This window comes from Bubalus kerabau, chromosome 6, assembly GCF_029407905.1.
Source record: "Bubalus kerabau isolate K-KA32 ecotype Philippines breed swamp buffalo chromosome 6, PCC_UOA_SB_1v2, whole genome shotgun sequence".
In the NCBI taxonomy this organism is placed as follows: Eukaryota; Metazoa; Chordata; class Mammalia; order Artiodactyla; family Bovidae; genus Bubalus; species Bubalus kerabau.
In genome coordinates, this window is record NC_073629.1 from 24,612,575 (window position 1) to 24,636,623 (window position 24,049).

The 24,049-nt window shown below is 46.6% G+C and overlaps 1 protein-coding gene across 1 annotated transcript; it reads right to left on the reverse strand.

The window, feature by feature from the left end:
• Window positions 1–8,025: 8,025 nt before the first annotated feature.
• On the reverse strand, window positions 8,026–17,321 carry LOC129656078 (3 beta-hydroxysteroid dehydrogenase/Delta 5-->4-isomerase). Its single transcript, XM_055586862.1, has 3 exons — window positions 17,177–17,321; window positions 12,391–12,555; window positions 8,026–8,854 (listed from the first exon to the last, which is right to left on the reverse strand). The coding sequence occupies exons 1-3, from the start codon at window positions 17,319–17,321 to the stop codon at window positions 8,043–8,045; spliced, it is 1,122 nt and encodes a 373-aa protein (XP_055442837.1). The 3' UTR covers window positions 8,026–8,042.
• Between the last annotated feature and the right edge of the window lie 6,728 nt (window positions 17,322–24,049).

Here is a 24,049-nt window from a genome sequence, read left to right on the forward strand (position 1 = left end):
ACACTGCAGTATTCTTGCCTAGGAAATCCTATAGACAGAGGAGGCTGGTGGGCTATGGTTCTTCGTGTTGAAAAGAGTCACATGACTGAGCATGCACACATCCCAAGTCACTTAAGGGAATGGGAGATTTTCTTACGAGTTCAGCTTTTCAGTAAAAGTAGGATCCCCTTTTTTCTGTAGTTCAAAAACTCTCTGGGCATGAGGTTGTTTCAGGTTGTGTATCTAATTTCTGCTGCTGCTGCTAAGTCGCTTCAGTCGTGTCCGACTCTGTGCGACTCCATAGATGGCAGCCCACCAGGCTCCCCCGTCCCTGGGATTCTCCAGGCAAGAACACTGGAGTGGGTTTCCATTTCCTTCTCCAATGCATGAAAGTGAACAGTGAAAGTGAAGTCGCTCAGTCGTGTCCAACTCCTAGTGACCCATGGACTGCAGCCTACCAGGCTCCTCCGTCCATGGGATTTTCCAGGCAAGAGTACTGGAGTGGGGTGCCATTGCCTTCTCTGATCTAATTTCTAGAACCCTTAAAATCTTAGCAGCTAAGTTTTGCCTTCACAAAAGCCTCTTTCCTCTCATATTCTCTTCACTTACTCATCACTCACTCACTCTTCATGTTTCTACCCCAACCCCCTAGGAAGAAGTGTGGCTTCTCTTTCCTGATTCTCATAATGAAGGTCTAATTTCTTCAGGTTCATTAACACCTTGATGTTATCGCTGAATTCTTTCCAGAATTGTCATTTCTTCTGCCTCCCTGCCTCCCTTCGCTCCCCCCCTCAGCAATTCAGTTGTTTGTGTGTGTTTTGTCTGTCTGTCTATTCATCCACCTGCCATCTGTCCATCGTGTGACCGTTTTGTGACAGACACAGAACCAGGCATAGGGGACAAGAGATGGAATGGTGAGTTCTCACCCTCAAGAACATAACCACGTAGTGAGGGAGGCGGAGTACATGCATAGCAATGAGATATCCACACGGTGCAGAGGCGATAAAATGGGAAGCGGTGGATGTTAAATAAGGAGTTGAGAAGGATGTGGCGGGAGAGGTGGGCGAGCCCAAAGCAGAAGGAGCACCATGCGTTGGTACAGGAATATGTAGAAGATGATACATGCCAGCAGCTCCCAATTTTGGCCTGTTGCTGGAGCATAAAGTTGGAGAATCTGGAGACAGGGCAGAGATTGGTGGGAATTTAGTCTGGAGAGGTAGACAGGGGGCTAGCTCTTAAGATTTTTTCTTTTAAAATTGAATTGTAGTTGATTTATAGTGTTGTGTTAATTACTGCTATAGAGAAGCGATTCAGTTATGCACACATACATATATATATATATCTGTGTATGTATATATATGTATACATATAAATATACATATACATACATACATGTATGCCTGAAGGAGGAAATTGCACCCCACTCCAGTACTCTTGCCTGGAAAATCCCATGGGTGGAGGAGCCTGGTAGGCTGCAGTCCATGGGGCCACTAAGAGTCGGACATGACCGAGCAACTTCACTTTCACTTGCACTTTCATGCATTGGAGAAGGAAATGGCAACCCACTCCAGTGTTCTTGCCTGGAGAATCCCAGGGACAGGGGAGCCTGGTGGGCTGCCGTCTATGGGGTCGCACAGAGTTGGACACGACTGAAGTGACTTAGCAGCATATATGTATATATATATATATACCTACATAGAAATGTATATATGTTTATGTGCATAACTGAACCACTTCTATACAGTAGCCATTAACACAACATTGTGTTAATATATGTGTATATATACATATATACACACAGTCATTTTAAAAAATTCTTCTATTATGGTTCATAATAGTGAGACAGGCCTGGGACCTGGGACACTTTGCTGCACTGTGGCAATGCTTGCACCTGGACACACCTCTCCTCAAGAAATAAAATACAAAGGAACTATACAGGACTAGGGACTAAAAATAACTGGGGTTCAGCTGGGGCAAACTCTGGATCCAAAAGATACAAAGAAATAAAAAAAACTGCCACTTTTGAAGAGCCTTGAGGAAAAGTTGGGGGTGGGGAGCATGCCCCTTGCACGCAATACCACCAAAAGGGTGGGCAAAGCACCTAAGCCACCCCTTAAACCCGACCCCTGGACACACCCTACCCTCACCCCATAGAAGGAACAAGCTTGCCCCCCCAGCAGGGGAACAAGCAAGCAAGGGAACATGTTGTTTGTCCTTGTTCCCCTTTGCTGCAGCAGGGACCCCAATAAAGCCTTGCTTGAATTTCTCATCTGGCCTCTAGTCAATTTCTATTGATTGGGAAAGGCCAAGAACCCTGTTTGGTAGCAACAGGATATTGAATATAGTTCTCTGTGCGCTACAATAGGACCATGTTGTTTATCCTTTCTATATATAAAGGCTTAACATCTGCTAACCAGTTATCCTCCCCCTCCTCCTTCCATCCTGGCAACCACCAGTCTATTGAGAAGTTTTCTATGTTGCCTTAAGACACTCAAGATTATCCTAAGAGTCCTGAGGCTCCTCCACTGGATGGTTTCACGGAACAGAGGGACATGGTCAGTTTTTATGTTGGATGGATAACTCTGGCAAAACTACCAAGAATGAATTTCATGGATAAAGACTGAGGCAGGGAGGCCTGAACCAGGCTGGGTTACCAGGGAAGTAGACAACACCTTCGGGAGGTGTCTGGGAGATAAAACCCATAAGACTGAATGATAGGCTGGAGGGAGAGTAAGGGAAGGGCACTGAGATCTCTGGCTTCAGGAAGTGGGTACATGGGGTGCTCACTCAGGCCTTGCCCAAAGCAGCATCTGTTCTGCCTCAGGCTGGCCTCAGCTGCCCTGTGTGTTCCCTTTGTTAACACTACATAAATCAAGCCTTGATTTCTTGCCTACATTCTTGAAGTAGCCTTTTAATCTTTTCCAATCCATCCTACACATCACTGCCAAAGTAATCTTCCAGGGACAGCTGAACAAGAATCTTCAGTGGTTTCCCATTGCATACTGAATAACCTCCACATTCTATAGTCTGACTACCGATATTTGTTGTTGAGGGGTGTGGGGAGAGGGGGCAGGTATGGAGACAAGCTTCTTGTTCTTAAAGAGTTAATTTTCCAAAAACGGTGAGGCATGTGACATGCAGTTAAATGTCACATGGCCTCTGGAAGGGGAAGGAAGGCAGTCTCCTATAGGTGACCCAAGGCAACCCATTGTTTTTCCAGTTGTATCCTCTCTTCTCCCCCGCATCTGCTCTTTCCACACTGGTCTCTTTGCTGCCTGAAAATGACTCCCCTCTCTCACCTCTGTATCTTTCCTGTCTCTATCACCTCTGCCTGGCATATATTCCCCCACGTTTCTGCCTGTTGAAGTCCTACCCATCTGTCAACATTAAGCCCCAGTGCAAGGGCTCTGTGGAGTACCCTACCCAGAGAGGACCCTCCAAAAGCATTTTACCTTTCTAAGGGCACTTGGTACATTTTACTGTGCACAGAACTCACCATGCCTCATATTTTATTACTTCCACTAGACTGAGAGCAGAGATGCAAAACCAGAAGCCTTAGGTATCAGTCCAGCCCACAGATGTGTTTTGTTATTTTGAACTCTTTTTTAAAATCAAAATTAATGTATTAAAAAGTATAACCTCTATCAAACATACAGAAAAGTACAGAAGATAATGTTATGTATTATCTCGAGACCTAGCGCCAAAAATGAACAGATTGCCTTCAACCCCTCACCGCCCATTTTTAAAGAAATAAGCTATTACACATAAAATTTGAGCACTAACCCACACTGGTCCCATTCCCAGAACTGGTCTTCACACTGTTTTGAAATTTAGAATTAGTTGACAGTATTTAGAAATCAAAAGATTTCACATAAAAAATTAGGAACCTTTGCTTTCCTTGAAGAGTCAGGAGATCTGGTGACTTGGGGTATATTCCCACTTGAGTCATGGGAAGGGGGGCTCTGTGACTGCTGCCCCCCCTCCCCTCCTCGGAGACAAAGTATGTGCTCCCCTGCATACCACATTCCTCACCACTCCCTGAGGCCTCTTAGCTCTTGCCTGCCTCATTTACACATGGTACCTGGCTCCTGCAGTCATGTGAGTTTGCCATCTTTATGTAAGATCTTTGAAGTCAAAAGCTTTTTATTACTGGAACTGAACCACAACTTGCTGAATGACCTTGAGCAAGTTACTGACCTCTCTGTCTCCATTTCCTCATATATCAGGCTAGGATAATAAGCCTACCTACATTTGGATGTTGACTGAATATTATTATTTTATATATATATATATAGATAGATAGATAGATAGATAGATAGATATAGGACTTCCCAGGTGGCACTCGTGGTAAAGAACCTGCCTGACAATGCAGGAGATGAAAGAGATGCAGGTTTGATTCCTGAGTTGGGAAGATTCACTGGAGGAGGGAATGGCAAGCCACCTCAGTATTTTTGCCTAGAGAATCCTATGGACAGAGAAGCCTGGTGTGCTATGGTTCATAGGTCCACAAAGAGCCCAGCATGACTGAAGTGACTTAGCAGGCACAGGTGGTGCTAGTGGTACAGGACCTGCCTGCCAATGCAGGAGACATAAGAGACGAGGGTTCCATCCCTGAGTTGGGAAGATCCCCTGGAGGAGGAAGTGGCAACCCGCTCTAGTATTCCTGCCTGGGAAATCCCACAGACAGAGGACCCTGGCGGGCTACAGTTCATGGGTCTGCAAAAAGTCAGGACTGAACGACTGAGCACACACACACTCATATAAAGTGTGTTAGAACCATACTTCGTTCATAATTTTGCTGGTTGAAGTTCACATTCTTTTATCCAAAACTCTCAGGGCTAGATATATTTTGGAATTCAGATTTCTTTTGAATTTTAACAAGGTAATAAGGGTATGTATCATATATTACAGTACACCCCAGTAAGATCCAGGTTAGCACCTTGTCATTAAACACACTGAAATTTCTGCAGAAAAAAACCTAGAGTACACATGAAGTGTGATCCAGACTTAAATTGCTCCATCCATTCTGGGGTGGGCCAGGCTGCCTAGAAGCATTCAGGCCTTCAGGGAGAAAGTAGGTCTCGATCCCAGAGCTCCCAGATTTTGACTCTTGGGGATATTTGGGATTTCTTAGGAGAAATTGTGAGGTTGGGTTTTGTCATTGTCCTCATCTGTTTGTTAATAAAGTAATGGAGAATAGTTGTCCTGCAGTTTCCACCACAGCTGTCGGGTCTGCCTTCCTCCAGCCCCTTTGGGTCCTTTGTTGCTTTTCTGCCCCTCCTTCCCCAGGCCAGTCACCCTCCTGCCAGCTCCACCTCGGCCCTCTGAGGCTTGCCTCCTCAAGCTTGGGGGGCAGTCTAAACTACCTAATCTCCCCTGGCAAACCCTTCTCACCTGGCGGACCTGAGTCCTCTCTGCTCTCCCTCCTCCTCCTGTCTCCCAGCCCCGCCCCCGCCTGCCCCCACCACTGCTCAGCTTCTTCCCGCTGCCTGGACCCGCTCACTCACTTCCTAAGTCCCATCTCCCTCCTCCAAGACCTAGCTGCAGTCCCACCTCGTCCTTGAGGCTTTTCCCAGTAACTTCTGTTCAGCTCCGTTCTCGAGACTCAGTATCCAGAGCACTTAACCTGGTGGCTGAGCACGTGGCTGGCTTTCGTTCACTCATTCGGCCGTACCCCACGCAGTCACCCAGGTGTGTGTCGGGGTGGGGAGGCGGGGGGAGGGGGGGAGGGAGGGGGGAGGGAGAGGGGGAGGGCGAGGAGAGGAGTGGTGCTGCGGGGCGGTTTCCTTCTTCCCTCCGGGTCTCTGCTGCCCCCGTGCGGTGTTTCCCCTGTAGTGCACCTAGAGCTCCTGTGCACGAGCTCGGACCACCCCGCGCGGGTGTCAGGGAGCCCAGAGTCAGTAAGGACGCAGCTTCGTTGGTCAAAGCATTCCCAGGTCTTTATGCTTATTCAGTAGAGACCAACAGCCGGGCAGATCCGCTCTCCTCTTTCTTCTCTCACACCAGCTTGCCATTTGGTGACAATGCCACCTCCCTCCCCTGGGAGAACAGCTCTGGCGGGTTTATGTTTGTGGGATTTCACTAGACTAAAAACGGCTGGAGGGAACTTTTGTCTGAGACTCCACCACCCTCCTTTCCTTCCTTCCTTATCGGCATAAACATATGAGGGTTTGCATATCACGAGGCTGGACAGAGGCTGCCTCTTCTGTTTTGTGTACTGGAGGAAGCGGGTGTTCCATCTCTCACTTTGTCTCACCCCTGGGACCATTTACTGATCTCCCAGGGCTGATCCTCTGTCCCTTGTTTTTTTAATTTTTTTCCCCTTTGGGGTTTTGAAGGTGATGAAACCTGTTCCTCCCGGCCAGAGTGCTTTTCCCCTTTTCCCCTTAAGAGTGAATACTTAAACAATCTCCTTCGCATCAAATTCAACTGAATTCATGATCTGTACATTCCCTGGGTAAGAGAGAGGCCGTCTTGGTGTTGGGTGTGCCTCTTGTGGCTGTGGTTCACAAAGACAGGCGACCCCCGGAGCAGAAGAGACAGCCCCGCCTCCCGCCCCCGCCCCCTTGCCCCCGCCCCCCGCCCCCCACCCTCCCCGGCCACCGCCTCTCCTGCTTCGGGTCGCACGGTCCTTGTTGGTCTGACAGGGTCTCTTTTGACTGCCTGTCCTCCAGTTAGTGAATGAACGTGTCATCATTTAAGTCCCCAAACATGTCTCGATTGGCCTCCCTTCCTCGGGGACCCTGAGAAGGATGAGAGGGCTAGTGGTTAGGGAGCGATGGAGGGAAGGGAAAGAGGCTGAGGAGGAGAGAGGGAAGGGGAGAGAGGAGGCAGGGTGAGGGAGAGATGGGGAGGAGGAAGGAGAAGCAGGAGGAGCAGGAGCTAAATCTGGAGGCGCTAAATCTCTACTTTTGCACCGAGTGGGAGACATTTTCAGGGACATTCACATCTGTTCCCTTTACTTGCCTAGGAACCCGTCATGTGGCTTCACCGTGATTTGAAAGAACGTTGGATTATTGACTTCTGAGTTACTGGAGTGGCCAATACATGCATCCATCCACGTGTGTCCTAGGGACCTTCAAGGACACTGGCACTGGCAGTGAGGCTGGCTGCACCTCTGCTTCTCCCTCTCCTCCCGGCTGACGAGGGTAGCAAAACCTCCCAGATTCCGTGAGGGGCTCTCCTCGGTCCTAGGGTGTCTCCTGCACAGAACCGGGCAAGAAGGAGGTGACCCAAGAGATCTGGGCTCTCCCAAGAGTCAATACCCCATGTCCAGTGCTCCCGCTGCACCCTGCAGCTCATTCACCAGCAGCAGACACAATTCAGTGCCAGATAAGGGTTTTCAAGTTTATCTGGGTTTAATGTCCTGGTCTCTCACTAGTTAGTGTAATTGTGAACATGTTTTCTTATTCATAAAAGGGAATAGCCAGTCATCCCTACCTCGCAGGTTTCTGATGAGGGTTAAATAAGTGAGTCATTCAGTAGGTGCCTGAAACATAGTAAGTCCTCATCAATCCCATTGTCCACCTCCCCAGCACTCTGCCCAACCCAGTCCCATGCTGCTTCTCTGAATAGAAAAGGCTGATAATCTGGAAATGGAGGGGAAAACAAAAGAGACTGTTTTCACGTAAACCACAGCTTCCTCCAGATGAGTCATGAAAACGTTGATCATTTTTAATGAGCTACATGAAGGAATATGAACTTTTAAAAGAAATGCTTCCGCATTTAACAAAGAAAGTGGGACTAAGAGGCAAAACTCGAAGTTCCAAGAAGCCCAAATAACTCAGAATCTGCCACTGAGATTTTGGTGTCAGCAGCTGCAGCAAATCACCTTGTCTGTCCCCTGGAGGCGGGTAGGGAAGAAAGCTTCCACTTGGGCCATTGACAGACACGGTTTCTGGTGGCGGAAGGCAGATAGTAAGGTGAGCATCTTCTAAAAGGGAGGCAGGAAGACCCAGGCTTGTGTCTGTGTTACATTCTGTATGAAGCCTCAAGGGGAGCGCTCGATAGACATCTACTAACCATACCCACATGTCCACGTTCCCATTGTTGTCGTTCCTAGGTCAATGAATCTTTGTTTTCAGGGTCTCTTTGTGCTGTTTCACCAGGGAGCCAATCCAGTCCTTGGTTTTCTGCTTGGCTTCCTCCCAAGTGTAGAGGGGCTCATACCCCAGATCTCGCTGAGCTTTCTTATAGGAGAAGGTGAACACACTGTTGGAAAGAGTCACTAGGTGGCGGTTGAAGCAGGGGTTATATTTGTAAATTGGACTGAGCAGGAAGCTCACTATTTCTAGCAGGAAGGCAAGCCAGTACTGCAGAGAAATAGGAAGGCTCATCCGGGAATCCAGGCAGAAGCCCCATTCTTTGCTCAAAGTGTAATTGAGGTCATCGTAGCTTTGGTGTGGCGTGTCGTCTGAGATGTAGTAGAACTGTCCTTGGATGTTCGGGACCTTTTTGGGGTCCCTCAGGGCCCTCAAGGCCAGAATGTGGGCCCAGGCCACATTGCCAACATAGACTGGGTTGACTCTTGAGAACTTGCAGTGATTGGTCAGGATGCCGTTGTTATTCAAGGCTCCGTGCATGTAGGCAGAAAGGAATGGGCTCCCCTCCCCGTAGATGTACATGGGCCTCAGGGCACAAGTGTACAAGGTGCCACCATTTTTCAGAGCCCACCCATTAGCTTCCAGCACAGCCTTCTCGGCAAGCTTCTTGCTGTATGGGTATGGAGAGGACCAAGCCGATTCATGATGCTCTTCTTCATGGCCATCTTGGATGATCTCCCTGTAGGAGTTGGGCCCAGCCACCTCTATGGTGCTGGTGTGGATAAAGACCGGTACGCTAGCCTGGACACAGGCCTCCAACAGCAGCTGGGTACCTGCCCGAAGGAAGCACACCATCACTGTCAGGACACAGCCCAGGGCCAGCCCTGCCACAGACCGTGTCTGCCCCTCGTCCTGAAGTGCAGTGGCTATTACATCTGAGCAGTGCGTTATCTTGGGCTAAGATCCAACCATGCTAAAGCCATAGGACAAAGCGAAAATGAAAAGATGAAAGGAGAACAAGACTTGGGTTCTGGACCGCAAGCATTTGGATTTCATGGACTTTGGGGATTTACATGGAACATGTTTGTACTTTTAATGTTGGAAAAGAACGAGTTTCCACTTTATATTTTGCAGAGTAAAGAGATTTAAAAATGATCATTTGTCATCTGCAGCACCTCATTAACGGTGGACTGAAAAGAAAAAGTCAAAGTGTTAGTTGCTCAGTCATGTCTGACTCTGAGACCCCATGGATTGTAGCCTGCTGGGCTCCTTTGTCCGTGGAATTCTCCAGGCAAGAATACTGGAGTGGGTGTCATTTCCTTTTCCAGGGGATCTTCCCGACTCAGGGATGAACCTGGGTTTCCTGCATTGCAGGTGGCTTCTTTACCATCTGAGCCACCAGGGAAGTCCTAAAGACAGCTGTTGTAAACTTAAAAAATTAGGAGGCCATACTCTCAGAATAGGGACAACTCTGATCCATAGGAGGACAGTTGAAGGACTCAAATCACACACACACACACACACACACACAGAGTTGTATGTAAGTAATGTGAGCGTGCACGCTAAGCTGTTTCAGTTGTGTCCAACTCTTTGTGAGCCTATGGACTGTAGCCCACAAGCCTCCCTGTCCATCAGGAAAGATGCAAGTAATATATACTCTTAAATATAAATTGAATTGTTGGTATTTTCTTATCTTTTTTTTTTTTTTGAAGACCAATAAAAAATTGTCACAAGGACTTTTTGTCACTGAGCAAATGAACGGTGGGGAGAAGCTGGAGATCCGGACTGTGTTTCTGATTTTGCTTCTTGCAAAGGCCACTCCTAATTCTGGCTATGACTCCTTTTACGAAGGTATGAAAAACTGGGGTGGTAAACCTTTTCTCAATACTAGTCTTCTGGAACCTGGCAATGGCTTTATATGTTGAGCCTGGTGAAGAACCAGAAAGGAGTGCGCCCTCTGCTGGTAATATCTGTCATGGGAGGATCTTGTAGAATTCCTTAACCTGGGGAGAATTTTACTCCTAGAGGAACCCAGAGTCTTCCCTACAGCAAAGAAATGATTTCCTGGAAAAAACATCATTTTGGAGTAGTATTTTTTTTTAAACCCTCTTAATGTCTTTGTGCAATTTGATTTTTCAGGAAAGACATCCTCGTTAAAAACATTTAAATCTAAAAGCAGAGATAATTCAGAGCTAATGGTAAAGAATCTCCTGCCAATGCAGGAGGCAAAGGAGACACAGATTTGATCACTGGGTCAGGAAGATCCCCTGGAGAAGGAAATGGCAACCCACTCCAGTATTCTTGCCTAGAGAACCCCATGGACAGAGGAGCCTGGTGGGCCAGGCTCCATGGGGCCAGAGTCAGACACGACTGAGCCACTGAGCATGCACTCACATAAACTGCACAAGAAAAAATGACCGCGATTGTGAAGCATTTTCTAAACTGGAGAGTGATACAGTGATACTAGTTTTAGTCGATGGAGGCCTCTAACTCTTCCCAGGGATTTCAAATCCCCAGTGTTGGGAGCTGTGGAGAGTAGGAAATTATGGAGTAGGGGAGCTGAAAACTCAAGACCCGTTAGCACTCTCTTGGCAGTGTGGGGGTAACCAGGGGCATGGCTAAGGCAAAACTAGAAAGGGTCTTTTTTGAGACTGATTTTAGGCCAGAGACGCAAAAGCAAAGAGTTGCTTTAGAAAAAGAGTCTCTGTGTAGACTAATTCTGGTGGGCAGGGTGTGGAAGGCAGATGCGCTGGGGGTTGGGATGCTATGGTCCTAGAGAGACTGGCCTCCAGGGATCAGAGGAGGATACTACACAGCAAGCCAATAAGGGATTTAAGCTAATCCCTTGAGCGAAGTGTCTAGATTTAAAGTAGATTGGAAAAGTCACAGTTCAGAGAGAGCCAGGAAGCATTTAAGGGATAAGGATCTTAAGATGCTATACTTTGGACACCTGGCTAAGAGCTACTCTTCAATAATAGACCTGGTGGGACTTCCCTGGTGGTCCATTTCTAAAGCAGGAGGGCATGTGTTTGATCCCTGGATAGAAAACTAAGATTCCATATGCCATGTGGCACAGCCAAAGAAATGAACGAAAAAAAAAAAAGACCTGGTAGTGAGCTGAAGCTGAAGCTCCAATACTCTGGTGACCTGATGCGAAGAGGTGACTCATTGGAAAAGACCCTTATGCTGGAAAGATAGAGGGCAGGAGGAGAAGGGGGTGACAGAGGATGAGATGGTTGGATAGCATCATTGACTCAGTGGACATGAGTTCGAGCAAACTCTGGGAAATAGTGAAGGACAGGGAGACCTGGCATGCTGCAGTCCACAGGGTTGCAAAGAGTCAGACACAACTGAGCAACCGCATAACAAGTGAACAGAAGAGATGGTATTATGGATAATGTAAAACTAGTCTTGTTAAGAAGATATTACAGGAAGACCAGAGCTGGCTAATTCTGTACTGCCAGACCAGCTTTGGTAGTTTTCTTGTGAGGAACCAGCTTTGGTAGTTTTCTTGTGAGGAACTCTTCTCTGGGATGAGCAGAAATTCTCTCAACATTCTCACTACCCTTATAACCCTTCCTTTTCAGAAGTCTTGCCTGAAGGAAACCAGCCCAGAGCTGTGGCCCATCACTCCTGACCTGGGGGCACCTCGTATCACAAAGCTGTTAGTTAGTTCTTGGCTGTACTGTGACCCCTGCCTTATAACCACACAGAAGGGCTAACATGGTGGCCAAGGAAACACTTGTAAATTCTGGTTCCAATGCAGTGGAGGCAGGTGGTGGTCGGAGAACAAGAGTTTGAGGTTGGAGTTGAGTCAACACTTGATTGGACCAGCAGAAAGGTTTTTGTGGCCTTTGGACTTACCGAGGTGTGGGTTTTAATTCTAGCCTGTTCACTCCTCTCCATAGGGCCTTAGACAAGTTATTTAGCCTGTCTCAGCCCCAGTTTCCTCATCTAAAAAACTGAGGATTATGGCTGTGAGTCTGTTGATTGGAAGAAAGTGTGTGAAAGTGTTAGTTGTTCAGTCATATCTGACTGTTTGCGACCCCACAGACTGTAGCCCACCAGGCTCCTCTGTCCACGGAATTCGCCAGGCTAGAATACTGGAGTGGGTTGCCATTTCCTCCTCCAGGGGATCTTCCCGACCCAGGGATTGAGCCAGGGTCTCCCAAGTTGTAGGCAGATTATTTACTCTCCGAGCCACCAGGAATCTCTGTTGGTGGTGATGAACAAAAACACTTGGTGTCCACCCAGCAGGTGTTCACCAGGCACCCCCTCCCTTATCCTGGCCTCGCTTATCACTGGCCCACCTCCCTCCAGCTCCTCCCGTGATCCTGTCCTCCCTCCAGCTCCTCCCGTGATCCTGTACCTTTCACATTGACGTTCATGATGGTCTCTCGCGGGACAGCATTCCTGACGTCAATGACAGAGGCAGTGTGGATGACCACTGAGGTGCCCTGACAGGCCCCCTTCAGGCACTGCTCATCCAGAATGTCTCCTTCCAGCAGGGTCAGCTTGATCTTGCTCTGGAGTTCTGTGTGAACAGGAGGCAGGTCACTGGAAAGCTCTCTGAATCTGAAAGTTTCCTGATAAAGGTGGCATTTTACCTAGGTCTCCAAGGACAGGTAGACTGAGGGGAAGGAGAGACAGGGAGGAGAGGTGAACAGCCCATGGAAGGAGAAGGTCAACAAGGGCATAGCAATCAGAATGTGCAGCATTTCTTGAGAAACAGCAAACATCTCTTTCCATCCCATCTCCTTCCAAAAAACATAAAAAAGAGAGTTTGAGCTATGAGGAGTCATGAGTGCCTGGAACACGAAATTGAAAGAGACTCATGCGGCATGTGTAAAATTCATTAAGGAAAGAATTTGCATTTAATTCAAATTAAATGCAATGCGGAATCGGGTATGGATTTGGAATTAAAGGATAAATGTAAGCAAGAGTTGTGGTGTAGGAAGCAAACCCCTGCTGCAGTATTATAAAGTGGATCAAGGTGGGGGTGGCTAAGAAAAAGCAAGGTGATTAAGGGATTAATCGGGCCATGGCACCACAGTTTACATGACGAGGACTGGAACCAGGGATCCAGCAGAGGGAGTTGAGAAGAGAAGAAGTACAGAAGGTTTGACTTTCAGACCTTACCTTCCAGGTCCTGGTTCTTACTGGAGACGGGCTGAGAGGAAGAGTCAAAGGCTGCCCGAGTTTTTTCCTCTTGAGTGATTAAAAGCATGGTGGTGCTTTTTAACAGGAATTTAGAATGAGCCCCAATGCTGAATTTAACTGCAAGAGCTCTTATTAGATATCATCAAAAGCAGATATCAGTGCTGAAAATGAGCTAGCCACCAAGGGACTAACATTCTGGCTATCTTAGCCAAGGGTCACAGAGATGTCATCAGGGTCTCCGGCTCCTCTGAAGCCCAGTGGACGTGGCACAACATCACCTCAGATTAGTGTGGTCGCTCAGCTGAGTCCTACTCTGTGCGACCCCACAGACTGTAGCCGGCCAGGCTCCTCTGTCCATGGGATTCTCCAGGCAAGAATACTCGAGTGGGTAGCCTTTCCTTTCTCCAAGGAATCTTCCCAACCCGGCGGTCGAACCCGGGTCTCCTGCATTGCAGCCAGGTTCTTTACTGTCTGAACTACCAGGGAAGGCCCACCTTAGATTAGCCCATGAAATAAATGCCACACAAAGAGCTTGGATAAGTACCCTGCACTTATTTTGTGCTATTTATTTCACACATGACTTTCAGCTTTCTAATTTCCTTCCCCAGCCATCTCATGAGACAGGGATTCCAGTTTCCACTTTACAGGCAAGGCCATCCAGGCTCAGAGGAATAGTCTTAAGTCACACTTCTAATGAAGGCTCCAGCCTGCCCACCTGCCTTCAAGCCTTGCTTGCTGTCCCATCGCCCACTTGCTGGACCGCAGATCAGTTCAGGATCAGTCAATTTAAATGAAATGGGCAGTGGAGGCCAGAGAACAGTGAGAGAGAAATCCAGAGTGAAAAGTCTCCTGCATTGCAGGTAGATTTTTTACCACGGAGCCACCAGAGGAGCCAGCCAGACAGCCTGGGTTCAAATCCAGTTTTTCCACTTTCCAGGTGTGGGACCTTGAACAAGTTCATTAGCCTCTGCTACATCTGGTTTGTATGTTTCTGTCCCCTCAGATCCATTGTTGAAACCCTAATGTGATGGTGTTAGGAGTTAGGGGCCTTTGGGAGGTTATTAGATTGTGAAGGTAGAGACCTCATAGACTGAATTTCCTTCTTAGGTTACAACTTGATAAAACCATCTGCTCTCCTTTAAGCCTGTTTGAGATTAGCTCCGCCCCAGCCCCTTCCACTCCCAAAAGGCCACAGAGTGGGAGAAAGGCAGAGGAGTTAGCTGGAGAGCAGAATTTTCTGATTGTGTCTCCACCTCTGCCCTGCCTGTCCCTTCCTCTTCCTCTCTTTCAAGGCTGACTTCAGCAGACTGGCTCAAAGGCCAAGCGAGGAAAGACCGCTCGCCCGTTAGTCTGCAGGGATGCAGAGTGACGAGCAGAGGGTGCTGTAGGTGCCTCAGCTGGAACCCCTAGCTCCCTCCTCCTCCAAGCCTCTGTGGGCTTGGCCAGTGTTTTGCATAGACTGAATATGCAATGTAAGCTTACCTGTTGTGAGCGGGGTTGGAGGGAGGCCCAGAGAGAAGCTACTAGACAGACTAGCAGTTGAGAGCACAGATACTGCAGCCAGACCGTGCGTGACTCCTTGCAACCCTATGGACTGTTGCCTTCAGGCTCCTATATCCATGGAATTCTCCAGGCAAGAATATTGGACTGGGTTGCCATGACCTCCTCCAGGGACCTCCCCGACCCAGGGATCGAACCAGTGTCTCCCGAGGTGGAACCTTGAACAAATTAGTTAACCTCTGCTATGTCTGCATGTTTCTGTCCCCTCAGAGCCATCGTTGAAATCCTAATTTGATGGTGTTATGAGTTAGGGGCATGTGCGAGGTTATTAGATCATGAAGGTAGAGCACGGATAGGATTAATGTTCTTATAGAAAAGACCCCAGAGAGATCCCTCATGCCTTCCACTGAGAGAGAGCACAGCAAGATGGTGCAGCTATGAACCAGCAAGAGACCTCTGACCAGAACTTGACCCTGCCTTGATTTTGGACTTCTAGACTTCAGATGGCTCAGTGGATAAATAATTCACCTGCAATGCAGGAGACACAGGGAGTGCAGGTTCGATCCCCGGGTTGGAAAGATCCCCTGGAGGGGGAAATGGCAACCCACTCCAGTATTCTTGCCTGGAAAATCCCATGGGACAGAGAAGCCTAGCGGGCTACAGTCCATGGGGTCACAAAGAGTTGGACATGACTGAGCGACTAAGCACACACACACACACACAGACTTCAGAACTGTGACCCATACATTTCAAATTATAAGATACCCAGCTTGCAGTATTTTGTTACAGCAGCCCGAATTGACTGGATTTGTCTATGCCTGTATTCTCATAAAAAAAAAGAAAAAAATAAATGGAAGCCCTGTTGCCCATCCCAGAGAGAGGGTTGTGATGAGGAGTGAATGAGTTGACACACGTAAGATGCTGGGCACAGCACCTGGCACAAAAGGGACCCCATAAGTATTCTCTGTCGTTATCTTGACAGAGGCCCCTGCCCACCCACCACAGCACCTGACTTATTCACCTTGGGAGCTGTTTTGCTAGGTTGAGCATCACTCTCTCTGGGTATAAGTCATCAGCCTGCATATATTGCTGGGATGTAGGGATTACCAAAGGTTGGTGTTAATCATTTGTGAATTTTTTAAAAAAAAGTCAAAGACACTGTTGAAGCAGAGGGTAGAGGAAACAGACGTTTGCAGAGGTCAGGGAGGGGAAAGGAGAAGACAGTGATGGGCAGGGGCCAGGAGAGTGATCTGGGGAGGGGGACTTTCAGTGGGGAGGGGTGTCCTGGGCAGCCAGGGCCTGTGTGTAGATGGCCAATCCACCAGGGCTGGGGAGGGGAGGCAGGGAGTTGGTTTGGGGGCACACAGGCAGGAAATGGGAGAGACTGAAGACTCACTTTGTCAAGAGTTGGCCCTCGGGCCATTGGGGCTCGTCTGAGCTCTGCTCCCCATCGATTCCAGAGACCTCAACAAGTCGCTTTACCTTTGAGGATCTCAATTCCTCATTGTCCGGGCGGGTGTTACCCTCTCCTACCTTCCTCACAAGATATTTTGAGGATCCGGGAGCAAAGCAGGCTGGAAAATACACTATAAATCAAGTGTTTGCCTTGGCACTATGGGCAGCAATCAGGAAAGAGAGCCATGAGCTGCTTTAGCAGATTCTGTAGTCACGTCCTTGTGATGATGAGGAGAGAGGCCAATAGTACAAAGAGACGCACAGGGAATCCCCTCGAGGCATGTCTCCATTCACGCTGCCTCTAGTTCTCTTTCTGGCTTCCTTGTTGCGTGCCTGTTCATCCTTTCCTTCCCCCTCTTTCTGGCTCCTTCTCTAATTCCCCCTCTCTCTCATTCACATGCACACACTCACAGAGACACACACGCACTCACACACTTCACTCCCTCTTCGTTCTATTTCACCTTCAACAGAAATTCTCAGTGAAGCCACAGAAAGATAAGGGCAATCAAGAAGCTCTGGAACTCACTGGTGGCATCCCCAGGTTGACAGCGCTGGCTCACTCTTTGCAGACAGTACACAACAAGTAACAAGTGGAAACACTGAAGGCTTGTGGACAGGGAGAAAACTGAAACATGACTTTCTAGATGAGAAGAACAGACTCTAAGTGTCTGGTCCACCGCTCACCCCTCACCCTGGGTTGGGGCCCCGACTCATCTGGGACTGCACCATGTATTACCCTACCCCGTCTTCTGACACTACTTGTGATTACACCATGGATTTACCCAATCTGTGATCTTCCTTTCTGATAACAGGATTAGCCTTCATTTGGCTACCACTTTCCTTAAGCTGCTAGACAAGAACCCCCTCCCCCACACCCACATAAGTCTTCAAAGGGAGCTACACACCCATGACTCGAGCTTCAGTTCAGTTCAGTTCAGTTCAGTCGCTCAGTTGTGTCCGACTCTTTGTGACCCCATGAACCGCAGCACGCCATGCCTCTCTGTCCATCACCAACTCCCGGAGTTCACTTGCTTACTTACTAGAAAATTCCTCCCGAACTTCTGGTCTGAAGACTTTGTCTAGCACCCGGATTTCCTGCAGATCCTTCTCCTCCACCAACAGGCAGATGATCCTCTGGCCCAGAAAGCCTCCTCCTCCGGTCACGAGGCAGCTCCACCCTGCCATGCCAAATCTGAGCACTGAGAAACACTCACCAGGAACCAGAAAGCACTGGGGGACAGTTTGGGCGAGAGGACGATGCTGGAGAGAGCCACAAAGAGAGTTCAAGTGATTCCATGCACATAAAGATACACTGTGTTCCTTCTATTCCATTTTTGCAAAAATCCCTTGTGCCCACCTCCCAGGAGTAGCAGAAAGAAAGTGAAAAAGCTCTAACCGGTCAGATTGTGGCAAGCCAGATGGAAGCACCCGGGTTCTGATCTCCAGATCTCCAAAAGACGGGACTGGAGAGAGCTTTATATGCTGCTGCCTCTGACTCAGCCCACTCAGCCTTGAATTCTTACAGTGTACTCATTGCTCACATCTCCTCACTTCCTCTCCAAACAGTAGTGACCTTTACCTTGTAGCCCTCATTCCTCTAAGGCATAGGAGGAGAGAGCAAGCTTCGAGGCCACAGCGCGATAAAGATTCTTGATTCTACCCTCAACAGGGCTCCTGGCAGTCAGTGTCTGCTGGGATCCACCGTCTGTGAACTGAAACGGGACGGGGTGAAATCTCCAACAATGTGAACTGTTGCCTCGTGCAGCAAAGACATCTGGAGGGCGTGGGGGTGAGGTGGATCCACGGTAGCCTGTTGTCTCGTCTGTCAGAGTGTTCTTTGAAGTGTTGCTGTTTTGCAGAGTTTAAAGTTTAGAAATTTGCAGTGATGGAAGCTCCAATCACTAAATTCGGTGGAAGGCAATTTTCTTTCCCACCCAACATATCTGGATCCTCAGTTTCTTTCCCCCTGCAGAGCTCTGGGTTTCGGGAGGAAGAGCACCGTTGAAGGGAAGCTATCTGGTGATAACTGTCTAGTTCTATGACCTGTACAACGTGAGTAGGTGTATGGCTGTTAGCATAGCTATCTCCACCTTGGTCCCTTATAGTTTCTCCTGTCCTTTCCCTAACCCTACCCAGGACTGTACAGTGAACCACTTCTCTGTCATCAAGGGTTTTTTTTTTTTTTTTTTAAAGATATTAGTTGTTGTTGTTATTTGGTCACTAAATGGTGTCCAACTCTTTGTGAACCCTTGGACTATAGCCCAACAGGCTCCTCAGTCAATGAGATTCTCCAAGCAAGAATGCTGGACTGGGTTGCAATTTCCTTCTCCAGGGGATCTTCCTGACCCAGGGATAGAACCTGGGTTTCTTGTGTCTCCTGCATTGGCAGGAGGATTATTTACTGCTGAGTCACCTGGGAAACGCAATAGATATTGCTTAATAACTGTTAGGGCCAAATGGCCTCTAGGCTCTGTTAGTCCCAAATGACAATGAAACTATTTGTATTCTTGGCACCCATGAAACTAGTTACCCTTTCATAAATACTAATTTAGGAATGTATGTCTTGTATGCAGGTGTTCCTAGCACCTACCTCATACCCTAGGTTAGTTATAAAATTGTCCCCGTGGCCCCTCAGCAATGCTGAGTACGTGTGTGAATGCTTGTGGGTCATTGTCCACCAAACCCTACTCTGTAAGTTACACTCTGATAAACTGATCCAACGATTACATGGAGCTGCCTGCTTCACTTTTCCTTCCCAAGATGTCTTCTCAGTTTGATGGGCGTGCCTCCAACGGTAGGGGTCTCTAGCTGTGGGCCATAGTAGCTTTTATTATGAATGTTTGCACTCAACCCACATTTTGTTTGCAAAAACACTCTCAGTAGATTCTTGAACGGATGATGCTTATATGGTTCAGAAGCCTATACCCCAGAGATGTCCAAATACCACTACCATCAGCATCTCAAGATACTGTCAAAAGATTGAGGTGTAATTTACGTGCCTTAAAATGTCCAGATCTTAAACGTTAGTTCAACGAACCATTGCAATTATATACAGCTATGTAAGAAACCACCTAAAACAAGATCTAGAATGTTTTTTTTTTCCCTGCAAAAAATTCTTTCCTGCCCATTTTCAGTCAATTCCCACCCTTCCAACCTACCCCAAAACAACGACACTCTGATATTTAGTGGATAGATACTCTCCTAACTTTTCTTCTAAAGTCTTCATCATTCTGGATGTATATTTAAATATAGAATTCATCTAAAATCAAGTTTTATACACTGCATACAGGAAATTTTACTATTGTATTCCTCTATTGTCTATCTATTTTCTCTCATCAATGTCTCTTGTTTTAATTATTTGCTTGCTTTTATGTACTTTGTGTTTAATTTATACTTTTCAAGTTTCTTGTGGTCGAAGATTAGATACTTGATTTCTTCTTTTTGACAACGGGCATTTGCATTTAAAACTACAAATTTCTGTCTAAGCACCATATTATGTGCAACCAACAGTGTTTTTTTTGGTGGGGCGCACATTGAAGGCATGTGGGATCTTAGTTCCCGGACCAGAGACTGAAGCTGCAGACTACCGTGGAAGCACAGGGTCTTAACCACTGGGCCACCAGGGAAGTCCCTTAACAGTTTTGTTATCATTCAGGTAAAAATATTTTCTGACTTACCTGTGATTTCTTCCTTAATGCATGAGTTATTCATAAGCATGTTGTTAAATGTCAGAAACCAGAGATTTTCGAGATAATGTTATCAATTTCTAATTTAATACTATAGTGGTCAGAGAATATAGTCCGTATGATTTTGATTTTCAGATATTTATTGACAGTTGTTTGGTGGTTCAGTACAAATGGTCTGTCTTAGTGAAATGCCACAAGCACTTGAAAAGAATTCTTTAAATTGCCAACAGTTGCTGAGAGTGATGCTTTATAAGAGTGGGTTTGATACCCTCCTCAGGTCTCCCCCTCTTCCTGCGTTGTGGACATCCTCCTCTTGTCACTTGGGACTTGCTCCCAATGCCTCAAACGCCCTTGCTTGGGAAAAGGCACTGAGCTACAGCGTCTTCTTCTCTCAGCACTAACTAAAGGCCCTCAGTCTCACTGAGACCCGTGGTGCCTATCTGAGGTCATCAAGATGCATTGTACAGCTTTGCCTGCTGTGGGGATGCTGTAAGTGGGCATTTATACCTCCTATCCCCTCCAAGGCTGGGGCTGTAGAGCTAATTCCCCCAGCTCTTGGAAATGTTGGAGGCTGGTAGATTTCATCTAGTGTCTCTCTGAGGATTGCCTTCAGCCAAAGAACCAGTGGAACAAGGGTTCAGAGTCAATGAGTGGAACTGATAAACCATGTAGACGGTGAGAGATAAAGGGGAAGGCAGACGGGGGCCAGAACATTACCTTTGTTTTATTTTCAGACATCTTTGCTGTAAAACAAATTTACATGATATAAAATTAACTTATTTTAAGTGTACAATTCAACTATTTTAAGTAAAATTATGAACTTGTATAACCATCACCATAGTCCTATTTTGGAACATTTCTGGGTTTGTGTATGTGTGTGCATGTGTGTACTAAGTTGCTTCAGTCGTGCCCAACTTTTTGCAACCCTATGGTCTATAACCTGCCAGGCTCCTCTGTCCATGAGATTTCCCAGGCAAGAATACTGGAGCGGGTTGTCATGTCCTCTTCCAGGAGACCTTCCTGACCCAGGGATGGAACTTGAGTTTCTTACATCTCCTGCATTGGCAGGTGGGTTCTTTACCACTCGTGTCACCTGGGAAGCCCTGGAACATTTCTATCCCCACTAAAAGATCTCCTGTACCCATTAGCAGCAACTCCTCATTCACGCTCCCCAGCCATGTGAAAGTCGCTCAGTCATGTTCAACTCTTTGTGATGCCATGGAGTATACTGTCCGTAGAATTCTCTAGGCCAGAATACTGAAGTAGGTAGCCTTTCCCGTCTCTAGGGGATCTTCCCAACCCAGGGATTGAATGTCTCTCACATTGCAGGTGAATTCTTTACCCCAGCTGTAGACACCCTTTAATTAACTTTCTGACTCTATAGATTTGCCTTTTCTGAACACCCTATCAGATCAGATCAGATCAGTCGCTCAGTCGTGTCTGACTCTTTGTGACCCCATGAATCGCAGCACGCCAGGCATCCCTGTCCATCACCAACTCCCGGAGTTCACTCAGACTCACGTCCACTGAGTCAGTGATGCCATCCAGCCATCTCATCCTCTGTCATCCCCTTCTCCTCCTGCCCCCAATCCCTCCCAGCATCAGAGTCTTTTCCAATGAGTCAACTCTTCACATGAGGTGGCCAAAGTACTGGAGTTTCAGCTTTAGCATCATTCAAGAGTCATACAGTGAGTGCGTGGTCTTTTGTGTCTGGCTTCTTTTTCTTACCATAACACACTTTTGAGGTTCATCCACGTTGCAGCATGTATCAGTATTTCATTCCTTTTAGGTGTCGAGTACTATTTCATTGTATTGATCTCCCATATTCTGTTTATTCTTTCACCAATTGATAGTTGGGGTGTTTCCACTTTTTGTACTATTATGGATAAAGCTGTTAGGAACATTCACATACAAGTGTTTGTGGGGATGTATGTTTTCATTTCTTTTGGGTGGATAGCTAGGAGTGAAGTTGTTGGGTCATACGGTAAATTTATCTTTAACTTAAGACATTGTCTAACTGTTTTCCAAAGTGGTTGTGCTCTCTACCAGTACTGAGTGAATATTTCAGTTTTTCCACATTATTGTTTCTTCATATTCTTCAACTGACATTCTCTATTTTTTAAAAAAATTATTTACTTCTGGTTGCGCTGGGTCTTCACTGCTTTGCACAGGCCTTCTCTAGTGGCAGTGGGGCTTACTCCTGCGGTGCTCGGGCTTCTCCTTGCGGTGACTTCTCTTGATGGAGAGCATGAGCTCTAGGCGCACAGGCTTCGGTAGCTGCAGCACGTGGGCTCCGAAGCTGCAGCTCACGGGTTCTAGAGCGCTGGCTTGGTAGTTGCAGACATGCGTTTAGTTGCTCCGCAGCATGTGGCATCTTCCTAGACCAGGGATTGAACCCAGGTTCCCTGCATTGGCAGATGGGCTTTTATCCACTGTGCCACCAATGAAGTCCAACATTGTCTATTTTTAAAATCATAGCCATTCCTGTGGGTAAGAAGTGGTATCTCATCTTGGTTTTGATTCATATTTCACTAATAATGAGTGATGCTAAGCATGTTTTCATATGCTTATTAAACATTCCTATAGCTTTTCGGTGAAAAATCTATGTGATTCTTTGACCATTTTAAAATTGGGTTATTTATCTTTTTGTTTTGATTTGTAAAGTATTTTATATTCTATATCAAGTTCTTTCATAGATACATGATTTGAAAATATTTTTCCAAGTCTATAACTTGTCTTACCATTTTATTGATAATGTCTTTTGTTTTAATACTTAAAGCATTTTTTTTTTTACAATGTTGTGTTGGTTTCTGCCATACAACAGTGCAAATCATGCATAATGACACACACACCCTTCTCTCCCTAGCCTTCCCCCTCCCCCGATCCCATCCCTCCAGGTCGTCACAGAGTGTCAGACTGGGCTCCCTGTGCTATACAGAAACTTCTCACCAGTTGTCCATCTTACACCTGATAGTGTGTATATGTTGATGCTGCTTTCTGCACTCTTCTCGTTCTCTCCCTCTCCACTGTGTCCACAGTCCATTCTCTACATCTAAGTCTCCTTTCCTTCCCTGCAAATGCTGGAGAGAATATGGGGAAAAGGGAACCCTTCTACACTGTCAGTGGGAATGTAAACTGATAAAGCCATTATGGAGAAATGTATGGAGATTCCTTAAAAAACTAGGAATAAATCTACCATATGACACAGCAACTCCACTACTGGGCATATACTCTGAGAAAACCATAATCCAAAAAGACACATGTGCCCCAGTGTTTATAGCAGCCCTGTTTACAATAGCCAGGACACAGAAGCAACCTAGATGTCCATTGACTGATGAATGGATAAGGAAGATGTGGTACATATATACATTGGAATATTACTCAGCCATAAAAAAGAATGAATTTGAGTCAGTTCTAGTGAGGTGGGTGAACCTAGAGTCTGTAATTCAGAGTGAAGTCAGAAAGAGAAAAGCAAATATAGTATATTAATGCATATTATGGAATCTAGAAAAATGATATTGATAACGTCTTTTGAAGAATAAATATTTTTAATTTTGATTAAATCCCATTTTTCAATTTTTTTTCTTTTACCACTCATGTTTTTTGTCTAACTCAATGTCAGGATGTCAGGAAGATTTTTAATCTATTTTTTCTTCTAAGAAGTGTATGGTTTTAGCCTTTACATTTATGTCTATGATCGATTTTGAGGGGATTTTTGCATGTGGTGTGAGTTAATGGTCTAGTTCAGATGGTCAGTTGAAAAGATGTCGAGTAACTTCAGTGGGAGAAAATGATAGCCTTTAAACAAATGACTCTGGGACAACTGGACTGTCCTCCATCCCCTTCAAGACTGAGATCAGTACCTGTTCAGGGAAGGTCAGAGCCTGTTAAGTAAGGCCGGGCCCATCTGGGTTACCCCCAGTTGGCATTGGAGTTTGGGAAGAACTCCTCAATATGACACCGCATGGGTTGAATAATATGCTGCATCAGGGACATTCACAAAGGTCAGCAAAGGAACAGAGGGCATGTTAATGTTCAGGAAACTGCTTGGCCTACAGTATGGGTCTGTATTCTAGTGTGGGGACACAAGCTTCCTTTATTCGATTTTTTTTTTTTTTTTTGATATCCTGTTAGCACAAGAAAGCAGGCTAATCAATAGAGGAACATACATCCTGTTGGTGCCAAGCAGTCTGGATTTGGAGTGCCAGCTATTTATAAGTTATATGA

Coding starts and splice junctions, on each gene's coding strand:
- LOC129656078 (XM_055586862.1), bottom strand. CDS start 17,321: ATGGCAGGGTGGAGCTGCCTCGTGACCGGAGGAGGAGGCTTTCTGGGC. Junction 12,556..17,176: donor AGTTCGGGAGGAATTTTCTA/GTAAGTAAGCAA, acceptor CTGTTCACACAG/AACTCCAGAGCAAGATCAAG. Junction 8,855..12,390: donor CATGAACGTCAATGTGAAAG/GTACAGGATCAC, acceptor TCCTTCGGGCAG/GTACCCAGCTGCTGTTGGAG.